This window comes from Dromiciops gliroides, chromosome 1, assembly GCF_019393635.1.
Source record: "Dromiciops gliroides isolate mDroGli1 chromosome 1, mDroGli1.pri, whole genome shotgun sequence".
Taxonomy (NCBI): Eukaryota; Metazoa; Chordata; class Mammalia; order Microbiotheria; family Microbiotheriidae; genus Dromiciops; species Dromiciops gliroides.
The window spans coordinates 193,122,351-193,141,171 of record NC_057861.1 but is presented as its reverse complement, the minus strand read 5'-3'; the positions used below and the strand labels follow the sequence as shown (position 1 = coordinate 193,141,171).

Sequence of the window (18,821 nt, the reverse complement as noted above, 5' to 3'; positions counted from 1 at the left end):
AAGTGGGGCAGCTAGGTGGCGAAGTGGATAGAGCACAGGCCCTGGATTCAGGAGGACCTGCGTTCAAATCCAGCCTCAGACACAACAGTTACTAGCTGTGTGTCCCTGGGCAAGTCACTGAGCCCCAATTGCCTCACCAAAAAAAACCCAGCAACATAAACTGAAGCATGCTACTTTTTATTTTCTTTCATTTTTTCTTTTATTCAAGTTTTCTTATATAAAATGACTAATATGGTAATGTTTTACATAACTGCATAAGTATAACCTATATCTCATTGCTTACTGCCTGAGGCAAGGGGGGAAAAGAAGGAGGGACAGAATTTGGAATTCAACTTTAAGTAAAAATGCTATTGTTATTAATAAGTAAATATGTTCAGCACACACAAAAAGAATAATATCGTTATTAGAATTAAATATCAAAATTTTGCCATGGATTGACACATAACAAGTTCTCATACTACAAAAATAGAACTAAACTTGTCCTTGAAAACTCAGCAAGTTAACCATACTGATGCTGAGTGATTATCACAGACATACCTATTGCCCATAGTCTCCTGAACATAATTTTGTTCAATAAAGAAGACCTTGCATCTTAATTCTTTTATGTATCTATTAAAGTTGGTGATTTTTGTCTACCTGTTAAATAGTGTGTGGATGAGTCAGCATTAAAGAAGAGTAACAGGACAGTGATGTCTTTTCCTCAGGACTATTTCTAACTCAGCTCTTTTGGTATAGTATAATAATAATGGAATGATGACGACGACGATGATGATAATGATAATGAAAACCACCCCTTCAAAGTACAACCTGTCAACCATGCCTCAGTGGTAAGGAAGAGCAAAAGTAGAGAAACATCGGGCAGGTCGCTATGTGCTTAGGATTTTGAAATCATTGTGACCACTGTGGCAGCTCTGAAATTTTGGCAGGAACCCTTCAACCTTTCAAATTAGGTCCTGGCTATCCAACTGATTAGGTTACCTACCCTTTAGTCAGTGTGTTCGGACAACATAGGATCCCAGGGTAGCACTCCTCAAAACCATAGTAATGCTTTGCTTAACATGGAATATAAAAGATTTAAGTGGTGTTCCTCTGTATTCTTGTACAGCAAAAACAAAAGATACAATCCAACAAATTAGAAATATGAATGTTCCTCCTGTTAGAAATAAAAATAGAAGTGGCCATGAGATAGACCGACAGTAAGAAGGCTTTTATTTGCCAATCTCACATCCAGACAAACCAAAATATTTTGCCAGTTGTGTGCAAACTTCATATTGGTTTTGCACCATTGTTGGAGCACATGATAAACACATTAAAAGCTTACAGAAGTAATTTTGTAATAGATATCACTTCAGTGATTGATTAACACTGACGATAGGCACATAACATTCGATTTAATGCATATAACCAAAAGTACTCTGCCTCCAAATGGAACCAGTTAAATAGCTAAGATTAAAAAGTGGAATTAAAAATGGGTGATATCCACATGAAATACATAAAAAAAAAGAAGCATGAAACAAATGGCCAATTACAATTTTGTCTATAGAAATTCAGAGACTTATAATAGCAATTTAGGACCACATTATTTTCACTGGAAATTATAGATGCATTATTCTTAGGCAGCCTGGACTTAATAATGTAGATTCACCAAGAGAACAGTAGAATTATTCACTGTATCACTGCAAGGCAACAAAAAGTTATCCTTACCCAAATATCTAGTAAGACTTGAGATGGTGGTAAAAATTTATCAGAGCTCTTGTCTGTCACATTAGGAACAATGGCAAAAAAGGAAAACGACAAATTTTGTAGGGAATATGGGAAAAGAAGCACATTAATGTACTATTTGTAGCTGTGCAATTAATCCAGATATTCTGGAGAGTAATTTGGTGATATCCTCTGTCACCATCCCCCCCTAATTCAGAAATTTCCATTGATCCCACGTTACCTGAAGTGTAAATTATAAACTCCTGTTTGGAATTTAAAAGCCTTTTCAGACTGACCCAAACTACGTTTCTTGCCGCATTTGTAGTCCAACCAGACTGACCTTCCTGTTCTTCATATAGCTCCTGTGCTCATGCCTTTTGTACTAGTTTTCCTTGTCTGGAATGCACTAGCTCCTCATCTCTACATTTTGGGATCTATTACTTCCTTCATGGGTCAGTTTTAATAACACCTTCTGCTTGAAGCCTTCACTAATCCTCCTAGTTACTAGTTCTGCCTCTCCAAATTAGTTTTTTTTATGTTATGTATATATTTATATATGTACATACTACCTTGATAGGCTATGAATTCCTTGAGGGGAGAGACTGTTTCATTTTTGTATTTGTTAACCCTGAACTTATTTCCATGCCTGAACCCATAGAACACCATATTCTAGCTACTTTGTGCTATTAACCTTCACTTTTATATCTTACTTTTTCTAAGCCTTTTTTCACCTCTGTGCCTTTGTTCCCACTATCCTCTATGCCTGAAATACTTAATCTGTCTACCAGTTTGAATAAAACAAGAAATAAAAATATCTAATTCTGCCACTTAAAACCGTTATCTCTATCAGGAGGTGGGTAGTATACTTCAGATTCAGGCTCTGGAATTGTAGTTTGTACTTTTATTGACTAGAATTTTCAATTCTTAAGTTGTTTTTCTTAAAATAATTTTGATAGCCTGCAAATTCAGGTGCAGATATTCTATGGATTTTGTTCACTTCATTTCGCATTAGTACTTTTTTTTTTAGTGAGGAAGTTGTGGTTAAGTGACTTGCCCAGGGTCCTAGTCATTGTCAAGTGTCTGAGGCTAGATTTGAACTCAGGTCCTCCTGACTCCAGAGCCAGGACTCTATACACTGTGCCACCTAGCTACCCCTTGCATTCGTTCTTAAAAGTCTTTCCAGGCTTCTCTGAAACTTCCCTGTTTGTCATTTCATTATTGCACATTAATATTTCATTATAGTCATATGCCATAATTTATTTTACCATCTCCAATAGAAACTTCCTTAGTTTTCAGGTCTTTGCCACCTCAAAGAAAATTGCTAAAATTATTTTTGCACCTCAGTCCTTTTCCTTTTTCCTTTTTCTCTTTTGGACATAGGCCTAATGTTGTTATAGTTGGGTCAAAGTGCATGAAGCAGTTTAGTTTTAATTTAAATTAATATTAGGGTGGGTTTTGGGGGGATTAGCATTGAAAGGGATAGGAGGCAAGATGTAGTTCTAAATTGTTTTCCAGATAAGCTGAAACAATTCAAAGCTCTGCCACCAGTGCATTAGTATACCTGTTTGTTTTTTTTTAATAATCCCTTCAGTATTGTTCATTTTCCATTTTTATCATCCTTGTGAAGCTGATGGTTGTGAGTGTAAACTTTATATGATACTTTGATGTACATTTCTCTACTTATTTCATATTGCCATTGATAAATTAGATTTCTTCCTTAGAAAGCTGCTTAGTCTTCTTTGCCTGCGTATCTATTGGGGAATGGATCTTATTCTTACATTTTTAATCTGTTCCATATACATACATGTATGTATATGTGTGTGTGTGTGTATGTGTATATGGTGTCATTATTTCCATTTATATTCTTGATGTTTCTTCTTCCAGATGGTTTTCATCATTTTTTTCCAAGCTTTATAATAGAATCTTTTGGTAGTATAATTGGCATGGCACTGAATAAGTCAGTTAATTTAGGTAGTGTTGTTCTTTTTATTATATTGCCCAAGCCTATCCAAGAACAGTGAATATTTCTCCAATTATTTGTCTTTATTTCAATGAAGAGTGTTTTAAAATTATATGCACATAATTCCCTTATGTGTCTTGGTAAATAGATTCCCAATTGATACATTTTGTAGTATTTTTGTTTGTTTTGTTTTTTTGGTGGGGCAATGAGGATATGGTTTTGTTGTTGTTGTTGTTTGTTGTTGTTTTTTTGCTATTAGCCCTATTGATTTTGTGGTCTTTCTGATCTAAAATTGTCGAGACAGCAGCAATCAGAGCTGAAGGGTTTTGAGCTATCCCAACACATAATTCCCTATGCACCATTTTGTGTCCTGATGTTAGCCCTCAAAATCACCTTGACAAGTAACAGTGCCATACATCGGAAGCAAGATGGACAGAAATTTATCTAATATATACTTTTTTAAAAAATTGACATGTTTTATTATCTTTTCTTTTATATTGAGTTCCCAGTATAAGGAGGAGTATTTTGTCTTAGACTGTATCTATTTTCTATAGAGGGCATTTTTAGGGACAGCTAGGTGGAGCAGTGGATAAAGAACCGGCCCTGGATTCAGGAGGACCTGAGTTCAAATTTGGCCTTAGACACTTGACACTTACTGGCTGTTTGACCCTAGGCAAGTCACTTAACCCTCAATGCCCTGCAAAAAATATAGAGAGAGAGGGCATTTTTTTTTTCAGCTAAAAACTTCATTTTAAAATTTTGTTTATTATGCTTTAAAATTGTTCTTTTGCCATTGAACTTTGTAAAATATCATAGTACACATATCCCTACCCCCTTTAAATTTCTATTTTATTTCAACCACACCTTTAACACTCTTTAAATTATAAAGGTATTTTATTATTTTCCAGTTACATGTAATGATAGTTTTCAGCATTTGTTTTCATAAGATTTTTAGTTCCAAATTTTTCTCCTCCTCTTCCCCAAGACAGAAAACAATCTGATAAAGCTTATATATGTACAATCACATTAAACATATTTCTGCATTAGTCATGTGAAAGAAGAATCAGAATAAAAGGGAAAAACCTTAAAAAAGAAAAAACGAAACCAAAAGTAGAAACAGTATGATTCAATCTGCATTCGGAATCCATAGTTCTTTTTTCTGGATGTGGAGAACATCTTCCATCCTGAGTTCTTTGCAATTGACTTGGATCATTGCATTGCTGAGAAGAGCCAAGTCTATCACAGCTGATCATCACACAGTGTTGCTGTTACTGTGTACAATGTTCTCCTGGTTCTGCTCATCTCACTCAGCATCAATCCACTCAAGCCTTTCCAGGTTTTTCTGAAATCTGCCTGCTCATCATTTCTTACAACTGAATAGTATTCCATTACATTCATATACCACAACTTGTTCAGCCATTCCCTAATTGATAGGCATTCTCTTGATTTCCAATCTTTGCCACCACAAATATTTCTGCTAGAAATATTTTTGTACATGTGGGTCCTTTTTTCTTTTTTATGATCTCTTTGGGATACAGATCTGGTAGTGGTATTACTGGATCAAAGGGTATGCACAGTCCCATAACCCTTTTGTGCATAGTTCCAAATTGCTATCCAGAGCAATTTGGTTGGATCAGTTCACAACTCCACCAACTATGTATTAGTGTTCCAATTTTTTCACAGCTTCTCCAAAATTTATTATTTTCCATTTTTGTCATATTAGCTAATCTGATAGGTATGAGGTGGTACCTCAGAGTTGTTTTAATTTGCATTTCTCTAATCAATAGTAATTTAGAGCATTTTTTTCATATGGCAATAGAAAGCTTTGATTTCTTCATCTAAAAACTGCCTGTTCATGTCCTTTGACCATTTCCTAATTGGAAAAGGCTTGCATTCTTATAAATTTTATTTAGTTCCCTATATATTTTAGAAATTAGGTCTTTATCAGAAACCCAGGCTGTAAAAATAGTTTCCCAGCTTTCTGTTTCTTGAAGGGATTCTTGATGTTATTTAATCAGTGTGGGTGAATCCTCCTAGTATAAAAGCTCCCTTTAAAGATGAAGATTGATACCTTTTTTTGTTTTATAGTCTTAGAGAGGTATTTAGGACAACTGTTAAGCTAAGTAACTTGTTTGTAGTGACATAGCCAGTATATGATATCAAAGGAAAGACTTAAATCTATAATCCAAGAATATCGAAAACTACAAAATTATATAGACACATATATAAACAAATACAGACATACAAAAATACATATATATGCATATTTATCATATTTCCATGTAATAGATTTAGTGTTTCTATTTTTAGGAACTTATAGAGCAAGGTATCTTTGAAGTATATGTTTTATTCTCCAATTAAGCAGACTCTAAAAATACCTTTTCTAATGTCTTAGAATTATTTTCCTGTATTGAAGACCACCCTTAAGTAACTTAGGACTACCATACTTTTCTCCAGGTGCTGCATTAAGGCAGGGAACTCTAGGGTCTTTCATATTCTCGTTCTTTAAAACAGCAGCTCCCCAACCTTTTCTGGTGCCAGAATATTCATATAATTCTCAAATTTGGATAGCTCAGAAAATAGAAAGATAGAGATAGAGACAGTTAGATAGTAAGGGCATTGACCTTTATTGTGTCACATCTGGTCAAATATGAAACCATTTATTTAGCACTTACTGTGTACCAGACATTGTGCCAAAATAGTGGGAATACAAATGAAATTAAAAAGACAGTCCCCATCATCAAAGAGCTTACATTCACTTGGGGGGAAGAACACATGTAAAACGAAGCTATAAAGATTGATTGGAAGAAAAGGTTACCTGCAAGAGGACATGGTAACAAAAGCACAGAGAATCTGCAGTGAAGGCTTGAGAGGATGAAAGAATGGCTGGCTTTGGCACTTTTCCTTAAAGTACTTAAAGAGGTTTAGGGAGGAACTGAAAAATAAGAGGCAGCTATTTGTGAGTGTGAGCGTAGGTGAGCATCTATGTGTGCATATTGCTTTTTGTGGAAAAAGTTTTTTTCTCCCTTTAAAAAAAGGCATATAAGGGGTGGCTGGGTGGTGCAGTGGATGGAGCACCGGCCCTGGAGTCAGGAGTACCTGAGTTCAAATCTGGCCTCAGACACTTAACACTTACTAGCTGTGTGACCCTGGACAAGTCACTTAACCCCAATTGCCTCACTAAAAAAATAAATTAATTAAAAAATAAAAATAAAAAAGGCATATAAATTTCTTAGTACATGCAATATTGTTTTGAAGTTACAGTTTGTAAGTATTTGGACTGATTATGAAAGGCTTGAGAAATTAAAATCTGTTGATAGAGTTTAAGGTTTTTTTATGATGGAGCATGTGGATACAAATTTTCTGTTAATGAATATGTTACAGAGTTATTAACTTTGGTTTATTCTAATATTTAAGGAATCTATTACTTGCATAAGAGATTGTACCTCCTTGCTAAGCTTTTAATTCTCTTTCCACATCCATTTTCCAAAGCTGTCATTTCTTTTCCAATTCCTTACTCTTTCATTCTCATTTCACTTATAACATAATTTTAAATTCTTAAAAAAAAAAAAAAAACTTCGTTTCTTTTCCTCTCAGAATTCTAGGTGATCTTGTGACCAGCCTGTTTTTATTTGAAACTTTCTTGATTGGTGTTTTAGAATTATTCTCCTTTTCTGGGTTTTTATACTTGCCATCATAATAGCTCTTTATCTTTTTTTCTTTGCTTATTCATTCTTCCAGTCTTACCTTCTAGATTGGCTTTTTATGTGAAGTCCAATCTCTTTTTTCTGACAACACTGTCTTCACCTTATAGGGATTTACTCTATATCATCTTAGGTCTTGCTACTACATTGTTTTAGGTGTTGAGTGCTGTGTACTTCAAGATTTATAGGGGCAGGCAAAGCCAGAGAGCTTCATGTTTTCAACAGCCCTGATACAGTTGGCTTAAGGGCAAGATCTAGTAGCTATCCTCCTGGATTTTCCAGCATTCACACCCTGGTTTGGGTCCAAGCAATCAGCTGTTAACATGCCTCTTGGTGGAACTTCAGTAGGTAGTTATTAGTCTTAGTTTCTGTCATTTAGCTGGAAGGCTTAATGACATCTTATCACCCTAGTGATAGCCTACCTCTGTTCTGTTCTAAGTGGAGCTAATGAGTCTGCCATTCCTTTAGGGTGACACTGTGCTGCTGACCCAGTCCTGTTCTGAAAGTCTTTAAGTGCTCAGTCTTAGATCCTGGCCTGGCCAGTTCATGATCCACAATTCCTACCCTTGTCACTTGTCTCTGTATTGAATTTATGATCTTGGGCTAGGTTTCTCTTGAGATTTTGCAATCACTTCTTAGGCCTGTGTTCCTTTTAGATCTTAAATGGAGTAATGGAGATAATATATGTAAATGATTTAACATACACAAAGTGCTTTGCAAACTTTAAAGCATCATATGAATACTATATATTAATATTATTATGATCATCATTATTAAACAATATTATCTGTTGTGGGTGGAGGGAGCTGAGCTATACAATTTTCTCTTATTCTGCTATCTTGGTAGATCTCTTTTCTCCTACCTATATTTCTAGATTCCATTCACATTACCATCCTTTCACACACTAAGTTTTAGTCAAAATGAGTACTAGTTTCTAGACAAAGTTGCTTTTTTTTCAGTACAGGACATTACCTCCCCCAACTCCATACCTTTGCATAGACAGTAGGCTCTCTCCCCATGCCCAGAATCCTTTTCCTCTTTTGCCTTCAAGTATCTGGTAAAATTCTAATTTATTTGGAGGCATTTTATAAACATCAGTACAGTAGCTGACCTTGATGCCTCTTTTGTCTTCGTTGAAGGCATCTGACAACATTGCTGAAAACATCATGCTAAAAAAACATGGGAGCAAGCACACAGCTTTGCTTCACTCCATTGGTTACTGGAAAAGCATGAACATTGTCTACTATACAGAACCCAGGGAAGCATGGTGTCATGAAATTGAGGTACATTATGGATAAACTTCTCTGGGCATCCAAATTCTGACATAATTTTTCACAAGCCCTTTTGCCTAGTATCAGATTGGTCAGATGGACAAACATTGTGTACAGACCTCTGATCTGCTCCTGGCATTTCTTCTGGAGTTATTGAGCAGCAAACACTATATCAACCATTTCTCAGCCCTTTCTGAAGCCACACCAGCTCTCAGATAGATGACCATCTTCCAGGTGAAGGATCAGTCTATTAAGGAGGAGTCTGGTAAGAATCTTGCCAGCAGTGACTGAGAGAGACTCCTCCTCCCCCTGTGCTTGTTACAGAACAATTCTGTTTCCTTAACCTTTATAGAGATGGACAATGGAGACATCTTTGAACTCCTGGGAGATAACCTTTTCTTGCCATATAACTTGGAAGACTTTGATCAGCTTTTCTATGAGTAGTTGACCCCCTGCCTTGTAAATCTCAGCCGAAGTGGCATCAGTACCAGGCCCTTTGCCATATGAGAAGAGCCAAAAAACATTCAAAACCTTTTCTTTGGTTGGATATTCAGGTAGAGGAACTGACTTCAACCTCAGATATAGAGTCAGTGGCTTCAGTATTAATCGATGATGGTCTGTTGAGAACATTTTGGAAGTGTTTAGCCCATTTCCCCAGGATCATGTCCTTATCACAATCATTATGACTCCAGCAGCACTGAGCCATAGGTCTTTGGCCCATAAATAGCCTTCAGGGAATCATAAAAGCACTTTTGATTCTTACTATTAGTATACACTGAATTTCATTTGCTATTTTACTGAGCCAAGAATTCTACATCTCCCTAAGCTTTGCTTGTACTTTTGATAGGAGTTAAATGCTGTCTTTTAAAATTTGTCTTCTTAGAGACAAACGAACTATTCCACTGGTAAACCTTGTGGGGTTCTTGGTTTTTGTTAAACAGTTTCTGAATTTCCCCATCATTTTTGTCAGACCAGTCTTCATGTTCTGGCCCAGGTGAGCAAATGCAGTTTTGTACATCATGTCTCTGGAAGCTGCTCACTACTTTTCTGCTCCATTGTTGCCAAACCTGCGTTGGTTCAGGTTTCCCTCCAAAGTTAGCAACAAACTGTTCCCACTAAGAAGTGCTCTAATTTGTTGATATTAAGTCTTCTGGTAGCCATCTTTCCTTGGGGCTTCCACTTTTGTTGAATGCAAATATTTAGCTTGGAGAGGATAAGTCTGTGATCAGTCCAGCACTTTGTGCCACACATTGACTTAATCACTCTCACAACCTGTCCATCTCTTCTCCTTTCACATGGTCTCTTAAATGCCAGTGTTTGCTGCGAGGGTGCATCCATGAAGTTTTCTTGCATTTAGGTACATGGAAGATAGTGTTGGTGATGAAGGTCATGAGACACATAAGTCTTCAGTAGCAAGCAAACATTGCTGTTGCTGTTTCCAACTCCATTCATCCCAAGGACTCCCTGCCACATCTTGTAATCTCTACCTACTTTGACATTACAGTCACCCAGAACTGTAAGCTTGTCCTCTTGGCACATTGATCATAAAGGTCTCCAGGTCTTCCTACATTTTTTACTTTGACCTTATCAGGATTGGTCATGGTGTTGAACATACACACTCATGGTGGTGGCATGTTTCTCTCCTGCAAGTGCCAATTGCTTTGTCATGAGTCTGTCATTCATTCTTTTTGGTTGGCATACAAACTTGTTAAATAGATCGGTTTTGTGATCAAAACCTACACCAGCTTCACGGAGTTCCCGTTCCTTGTGGTCATTACAGAAAAACCCGTATCCAGCCCCAATTTTAGTAAGCTGGCTTTCATTTGTCAGCCTTGTTTCACTTAAGGCTTCTATTTGGTTATGATATTTGCTGAGTTCCCTTGCAATAAGAGTTGTTCATCATTCAGGTCTACTGGTTTTGTGTTATCCATAAAAGTGCACACATTCCATGTAACTATGGTGAGTTGAATCATTTTTGCAAACATTTTTGTACATTTTTTTGTATTTTGACAGCAGTATGTGATCCTCACCTGCTGCAACAAGCAGGCCAGGGCTGGGTGAAGTAGACTATTTTTAGAGTACCTTTTTTACCCCTTTCTCACACTAGGAGGTAAGCAGTGTGGTCTTTCAAAAAGGCTGCCCAGACACACAGGTTGCTACTTAATCCCACTGTTGCTTCCAGTGAAAAGACAACCCTAAGGCCTAGGCCACCTATGTGCAGGGTTGTGACCACAGATTCCAGTGTATCCACATCTGCCACTTTGTCACTTGACTTAGAGATAGATAAAATTGATAAAATGGTATGGGTGGTGTCTTTTGCTTCACACATAAATTGTGTTTAAGTGAGGCAGAGTTTCATGAAATTATTGCCTTCACTCTGTCTTCCAGAGTCATCAAAGTCTAGTGATAAGACAAAATCAAGATGACTAGTGATGACTTGAGGTACAACAGTGGATGACCTTGGTTTATTCAACCTCTTAACTACTCCACAGCATCTGCTTCAACTGCCTTTTGGCTGTTGGAACAATTGTTCTCATATACCCAGTTTTCCAAGGGAAGTCTTCACATGCTTGGGGTACACAATCTCCCCTAACTCACTAAAGGGTTTGTGAGCCTTCATTTACCTTCAGCCCTGGTTTGCCTGTCTACAGCTTCTTGGAAACACAGGTGAGAATTGGATGAATCAAAGGTAGAAAGCAACCCTGAAAAGGGTGTGGCAGCTTCCCACCAGAAATTCTAGTTTTCCTTGAACACACCTTATAGCCCTCAAAGGCATGCAGAGAACAGGAAAAATTTGAGTTGCCTAATATTAGAGCATGATCCCAACTCAGGTCGACTCAAGGTGACTCTGCCTTCTTGTTTTAGCTCTTACTGTAAAGAAGTGTCCTTTTTGTGGTCTATTTAGTACCACATATTTTTGCATGTTTGTGTTTTTTGTTGGTGATTTCACTACTTAAAGTGGCTTTAGGCATAAAACTAAAGGAATAGCTAGTGTTCCTAAGCACAAGAAGGATGTGGTGTTCCTGACAGAAATAATGTGTACAAAAGAAACTTTGTTCAGGCATAAGTTAGAGTGCTTTTTGCTGTGAGTTTAGTGTTAATGAATCAACAATATGGCACATTTAGATAAAAGAAGAGAAAATTTGCTGATCTATAAGTGAGGCCACTCTGAAAGTACTAAAGTAAATGTTGTAACCCTGTATTTACCTTAGGAGCAGTGGTTTAGAAGTTACCAATTTAGTGTTCCAGATGACTTTATAGAACATAAGTACTGCAAATAATGAGAGTCAACTGCACATATGCATATATATGTATACATACACATACACACATATGAGAAGAGATAAGGTAATTTGACTAAAACTTAGCTTGTGGTAAGGTTAATGATGTGAATGGAATCTAGAAAGATAAGTAGGAAAAAAGAGATGTATATATGTATGTGTGCACATACATATATCTGTAGATGTATACATGCATATATGCACATACTTCTCTATTTGCATGATTTTCCACCATAGAGTAAAAGCTTCTTAAGGGCTGGGTCTACTTTTTTTTTTGGCTTTGCATTTTTATGAAAGGTAGGTAGTAGAATGGGGATTTTTTTTTTTTTGGCTGGGCAATGGGGGTTAAGTGACTTACCCAGGGTCACACAGCTAGTAAGTGTTAAGTGTCTGAGGCCAGATTTGAACTCAGGTACTCCTGACTCCAGGGCCAGTGCTTTATCCACTGTACCACCTAGCTGCCCCTGGACTGGGGATTTTTTAAAAAAGTATAATAGAGTCTTAAACATTTAGTTTAAACATTAGTGGTTGGAGGGAGAAGGTGGGATTTTATATTCGAGTAAATATAAGGACAGTGTGCTTGAAATGGAGTAGAGGAAATAAAGGTAAAGAGAGTGAGTTCATTTTTACAGCAGAGAGGAGACTGGGGGGGGGGGGATTGCTCCAAAAGACCATCTGGAAAGGTTAGAGAGATTTTGCTTTACAAAGTGTTTCTGTTAAGTGTCTAATTTTTGAGTGTGTGTGTGTGTTTTAACGATAATAAACTGCTAACATTGTTGTGACAGTATTTTTTTTCAGTGGTGAGCCACATGATAAAAAAAATCTATTTGTCTTGGGGGGGAGTCAAATGAATCTAGTTATATATTTTATTATATTCTGCTTCAATTGCAATTACTAATTGATTGAAACACGCTAGTATATACTAACACCTGTTCACATTCAGTTATACACTGGTAGTGGCAGACAATTGGCTTAACTTAAAATTCTTTACTAGGTTCTTATGTAAGCTACCTGAGTTCATTTTGTTTTGTTTTGTTTTGTTTTTCTTTAAGATAATCTCAGGAAATCTTTCTCCTGAGGTCACATGGGCTACCTGTGACTCAGTGGCTTTATAGTGGGTGACCTGGGTATTACAAATTATGAGTACTGAATCTGGATTTTGAAGACTTGGATATGATGACTGCTTTGTGGGCCTAGAAGCCTGTTACTTAATGTCTCTGTGCTATTGCCTAAAGTATGAAATAAGACATTTGACCTGATCTTGACATTGATTCCTTAGAAAATTTTAGATGATATTGTAAAGTACTGGTTAATGAACATCTAGGAGAAGATGAATTACAATGCATTAGTTTGATTTCATCAATTAACTTTATTTACTTTTTTGATTGAGTTAATGTGCTAGTACATCAGAGAAATGTTATAGGTGTGACTTACCTAGATTATAGGTAAGATTTCTCCCTTTGCTATACAGATTTTGCCCCATTTCCAAAATGGGGGGAAAAAAAGGAATCCCTCATTACATAAATGATCAAAGGATATGACCGGGTAGTTTTCAATGAAAGAAATTAAAATTATCAGCAACCATATTAAAAAATGTTTTAAATTACTAATAGGAAAAAGAAGCACATTTAAACTCTGTAATTACATCTCACAATCATCAGATTTTCAAAAATGCAGAAAGAAGGAAAAGGCAATTGTTAGACTAGGGGGGGAGTATAATATAGCACTACTTATGGAGATATGAATTAGTCCACCCATTCTGTAATGTAATTTGAATCTATATCCCCAAATCACTAAATACTATAAACTCTTTGAATCAGCTATACATTTACTAAGCACATACCCCAAAGACAAAGGGAAAGGACCAATATGCTTTAAAAATTTTTTTCATAGTAGCAGTTTTTGTTGGAGTTAAAAACAAAACCTATAAAGAAAAGGCATACTGTAAATTAGGAGAATAGCTAACCCCCTCCACTGATAGAAAACTAACGGTGGTATCATTTACATAGGTAACTAACTGCAAGGATGGAAGTGTCCTAGAAAGGAATAGAAAAGTTGGGGAAATGGTAGAAAAGACAATGAGTTCTGTTTTGGATAATCTGAGTTTGACAGTGACTTTATATCAGTGGTCTTGACTGGTACTTTAATGCTCTATCTCAGGTAAGTATTTACTACAGTAAGGGCAAACTTCTTGTCCTGAGGGGAGGGAAGAGAACCACTATTAGCAGTTTGCCAAGTGGAGGCAGATTGAGAACCACTCTTAAGTGTCTGAGGTCAGATTTGCACTCAGGTCCTCCTGAATCCAGGGCCTATGCTTTATCCACTGTGCCACCTAGCTGCCCCTGTACTAAGCATTTAACAAATATCCTCTCATTTAATTTAATTAAGAATGAGAGATTATAGATGAGTAGGCCAGTTGGTTCATTGATACTACTGAGGAAGGAGGACTCCACTGTATTCAGTGAGACCTCTGTGTGGAGAATTTATGGAAAGAAATGCCTAAGAATATGTTGATATGTCAGATAAAAAATCATGGAGAGGTTGCAATCTCCATCAGTGAAGAATTTTCAGACCACAGAGGTGAAATCAGTCAATCATTGTGTCAAAATAAGAATGGTAATTTGAAAGTAATTTGTATGAACCAATAAAAATAAGGAAGTAAGAAATTCAGGAATTTTACTAATAACTGAATAAATGTTGTTTTCCCCCCACTGTTGTGTAATTATACTTCAACAGGAAATTTTGAAATAATGGAATTGACCCATATGGTGAATTTTGAATTTGTTACATTAATGATATTATACATGAACTGGCTGCGAAAACTATAGATATTGAGTTGCTAGACTTCATAAATAATTTTGGCCATGTTTAAGATTAACTTTACCTAAAACAAAGCATTTCGTTTTTGCTAATTTTTAATTATCTCCATTTATTGGGGAATGACGTCAGAAACTGTGGTTATATGAGTGAAATGAAATGTTATTGGCCCACAAGTAACTACAAAGATGAGGAATTGCAGTTTAGAGAAACATGGGAACTCTAGAATGAGCTGTTGAAGAACAAATAATGCAGAATTGGAATATGTGTGAGATAAAAATACAACATATATGTATATGTGTGTATACAATCACTACAATAATATAAACAGAAACATTAAAAAGGAACTTAATTGAGATGTAATGTGGTGACACATCTTGTTCCCCAATAAGATGAAACCTTTTTCTTCTATTAGAGACATTGCAGACCATGGTTGCAAAATATTCCTAAACGTCAGATTTGGTGATTTTCATAATTGGTTTTGCTTAGCTAAATTTTCTTTGTTATAATGGAGAGTTGTTTGGGGCAAGGCATATGGGTAGATGATTGGTGTAAAAACAAAAATTATCAAGGACATTTTTAAAAATTAAGAATTCGGGGCAGCTAGGTGGCATAGTGGTTAGAGCACTGGCCCTGGATTCAGGAGGACTGGAGTTTAAATCCGGCCTCAAACACTTGACACTTACTAGCTGTGTGACCCTGTGCAAGTCACTTAACCCTCATCGCCCCACAAAAACAAAAACAAACAAACAAACAAATAAAACAAAATTAAGAATTCACATTCAAAATTTGATTTGTCACCATTTTGGGTTGTGTGTGTGTGTGTGTGTGTGTGTGTGTGTGCATGAACATAGCATGAGCATGTACAAAATTACACTAAGGTAAAGAAATTGGCTTTAAAAATAATTAAATATTCCAAACAAAATTATTGTAACTTTTCATATTAGACACTGTACCAGCTAAAGAAAGTAATGTTGTAAATATTCATTGTTACTTCACAGATTAAAATGAATGTTTTGTATTCTGTTTTTTAACCATAAATTATGTGACTTTTATCCTTATTTTGAAAGTTATATTTTAAAAAATAAAAGCATACTTGAATATTCATTTATATTTAGAAAAAATTCTTAAGACAAAGAAAAACAGTTTAATTTGACACTCAAAATGAGAAATCAATTTTAAAGTACCCCATTCAAACAGAAGATTTGTAATTTTGGAAATAATTCCCTTTATTTTAAAATTTTTTATCCATTTTAACCTGAAATTATATTTTCATGTTTTGTTGTTGTTGTTTTGGGAGAGGAGGTTTACTTGTTTTGTTTTGATTTTTTTCTTTTGTTTTAAGTATTCAGAGATAATTGAGGAGAAGAGCAAGGTACTTGGAGTCTTAAGGTCTAGATTTATTTAAATCCTAGCTTTGTTACTTAGTAGACATGTGACTATGGGCAAGTCACTTTAGCCTTTTATTTGTAAGAGGGAATGGTAATATTCAGCTACATACTTTCCAAATTCTTATGAGAAAAGCACTTTGTAAACTTTTAATTGCCATAAAACTATGAGTTGTGTTGTTAACTTTAAAATTTGCATTTTGTCATTTATTTGCAGGTTTCTTTTAATTACTTTGCCATTTCCCCCTCGCTCAGACCCATATTTTAAGATTTAGCTTATTTTATTGTGTATGAGTGACTTGATGAGAAAAATAATACTATGCATGAGTGGGGTGAATGCTTATGTATAATGTGTATCATTGTTAGAATATTGATCATTTTATTTGTCTAAAGTGCATTTAAGAGAATATTTGAATTGTAATAGTTTCCTTGATTATCACTTATGTGCTGCTTATACTAAGGACTTTTTCCTTCCCTCTTGGACAATAGTATCTAGCATAATTATTTATTTTTCTAAACTTGATTCTGAAAATAGCTATAATAGTTATAATATTATATATATAATAGCTATAATATAATAATAACATAAAAGGTCATAAATGGCCATGCTCTGACATCATGTTTCCCTAATTCCAATGGTGCATTCATGTTTTGAATGAAACAGACAAAAAATGTTTGACGTAGACAAGATATATTGACCAGATTCTATATTTAATTTAAAGGTAAGGTATTTATTGTCTTATCTTCTGCAATGAAGAATTAGAATATGTATATTTTAAATTTTAAATTTTTCAGTATTTCTAATGTAGCATTTATTTTAATATCTTGGTCAGTTACTTCACATGGGAAATATGTATAATTATTATTTAAGGTAATATTGATTACTTAAATGAACAAATATTTCTAATTACCAGCACTTCATGTGACCCCTTTTACTGTGTATATAACTGTATTCCTATAACATTAGTTAGTATCAATTAATTGTCATCTGAATATATTGTAACATAATATTTTCCAACTTCCTTGTTTGTTCTTGTGATACATTTTAAATTTTAGGACAAAATTAATATGGACCAGATCCATTTACAGTAGCTTAAAAGTCTGTCATTATAGTATTATAGTTAATCTTGTTGATAATATTCTTATTAAAAATATGAGTTCCCTAAATTTCTCTTAATTGTCTTTCCAGGTTTTTTGCATGTATATTAAGTTAATGAAAAATAATGTGCATTTAAAGTAGCATCATTCTGTATACTGATATCAGAGGTTTCAGATTATTAAAGTGTAAAAGTCATGCAGTAACATCATAAGCTTTTTTGTTTTGTGGGGCAATGAGGGTTAAGTGACTTGCCCAGGGTCACACAGCTAGTGTCAAGTGTCTAAGGCTGGATTTGAACTCAGGTCCTCCTGAATCCAAGACCAGTGCTTTATCCACTGCGCCACCTAGCTGCCCCCATCATAAGCTTTTTTAATCCCTGACCCTCCTTAGAATAGTGTATAATCATTTTCCCACTAAAATTATGTGGATCTGTTTTGTAAAAAATAAAACAACTTTTAAGGAACAATATGACTAACAGTGGAATAGACTGTTTTTGTAAAGATTCTATACTGTACTCTTTTATACATAAATGTATACCAGAAAACATAAGATTCTACAAACCATATTTAAGTATTTATGACTTTCATATTTTTATGTACTAATTGGAAACTTGCTTTAAAAATAAACCTTAATATAACTTTTCTAACACTTTTTTGATTTTTAAAGTTTTTAAGTTCAAATGTTAATATTTTGGACAGTTAATGATTCAGCATCTCTTTTAAGTGACAGTAATGAAAGGGTGCTATTACTTTCACTGACGTCAGGGAAAGGATATTATCACTTTCATGGATTCTAATGAAAGGCTATTAACACTTCGTGATGGTGATGAAAAGGTTTAGTCATTTAATTCTCCTCTAAGATTTATGTGTAAACAAAAAGGCATATTTAGATTATATGAGTAATCATTTGAATATTAAATATTCTCTTATTTTTTCTACTGAAATATTACCTGAATTCCTCTTCTTCCTTCCCATACATATACACAGATTTGAAGTTCAAGGAGTCTTTTCTTAAACTAGACAATTGCCATGTAGTGTCAAGTTAATGTATAGATGATATAATCAATATTCTTGTATTTTTCTAGCAAAATCATTATATATTAGATTTTAATTTAATTTTTGTTTCTCAATTGATGGACAATTTTGTTTAAAGGACTGTCTTTATATTTTTATAGGAACTGTAATAGGTGTTGTTATTTACACTGGAAAAGAAACTCGAAGTGTAATGAATACATCCAATCCAAAAAACAAGGTAGGCTAGATTAAAAAGTGGCTTTTTCAATTAATTTAATTTTTCTTTTCAGTGATCTTAAAGTATATATAATTCAGCAAAGTTTGTTCATTTTTAGTTTACCACATAAGAATCATTTAAACAAGCAGCAGTCTTAATTTACTTGATGATTTGACATAGTACTACTGTGTAATAGTGCTATAATTCTTTGTCCACTAAGATAAATTTCTAATTGTTTGTTTTCAGCAACTTAAATTGACTTATTTATCAGGGTACATTTAACACCCTTCACTTAAAAAAAAATCCCAATTTAAATAGCATACAAAATATAGCCAGAATTATATAGGTAATTGTGGGTCTCTGAATTCAT

At 34.8% G+C, this 18,821-nt stretch overlaps 1 protein-coding gene across 4 annotated transcripts in view; it reads left to right on the top strand.

Moving 5' to 3' along the window:
- Positions 1-18,821, top strand: part of ATP9B (ATPase phospholipid transporting 9B (putative)) — a 459,610-nt gene that overhangs the window by 234,974 nt on the left and 205,815 nt on the right. For all 4 annotated transcript variants that reach the window (XM_043972858.1, XM_043972842.1, XM_043972850.1 and 1 more), the window contains exon 11: positions 18,396-18,472. In XM_043972858.1, the coding sequence (XP_043828793.1) occupies positions 18,396-18,472 (77 nt within the window). The remainder of the gene's footprint in view (positions 1-18,395; positions 18,473-18,821) is intronic.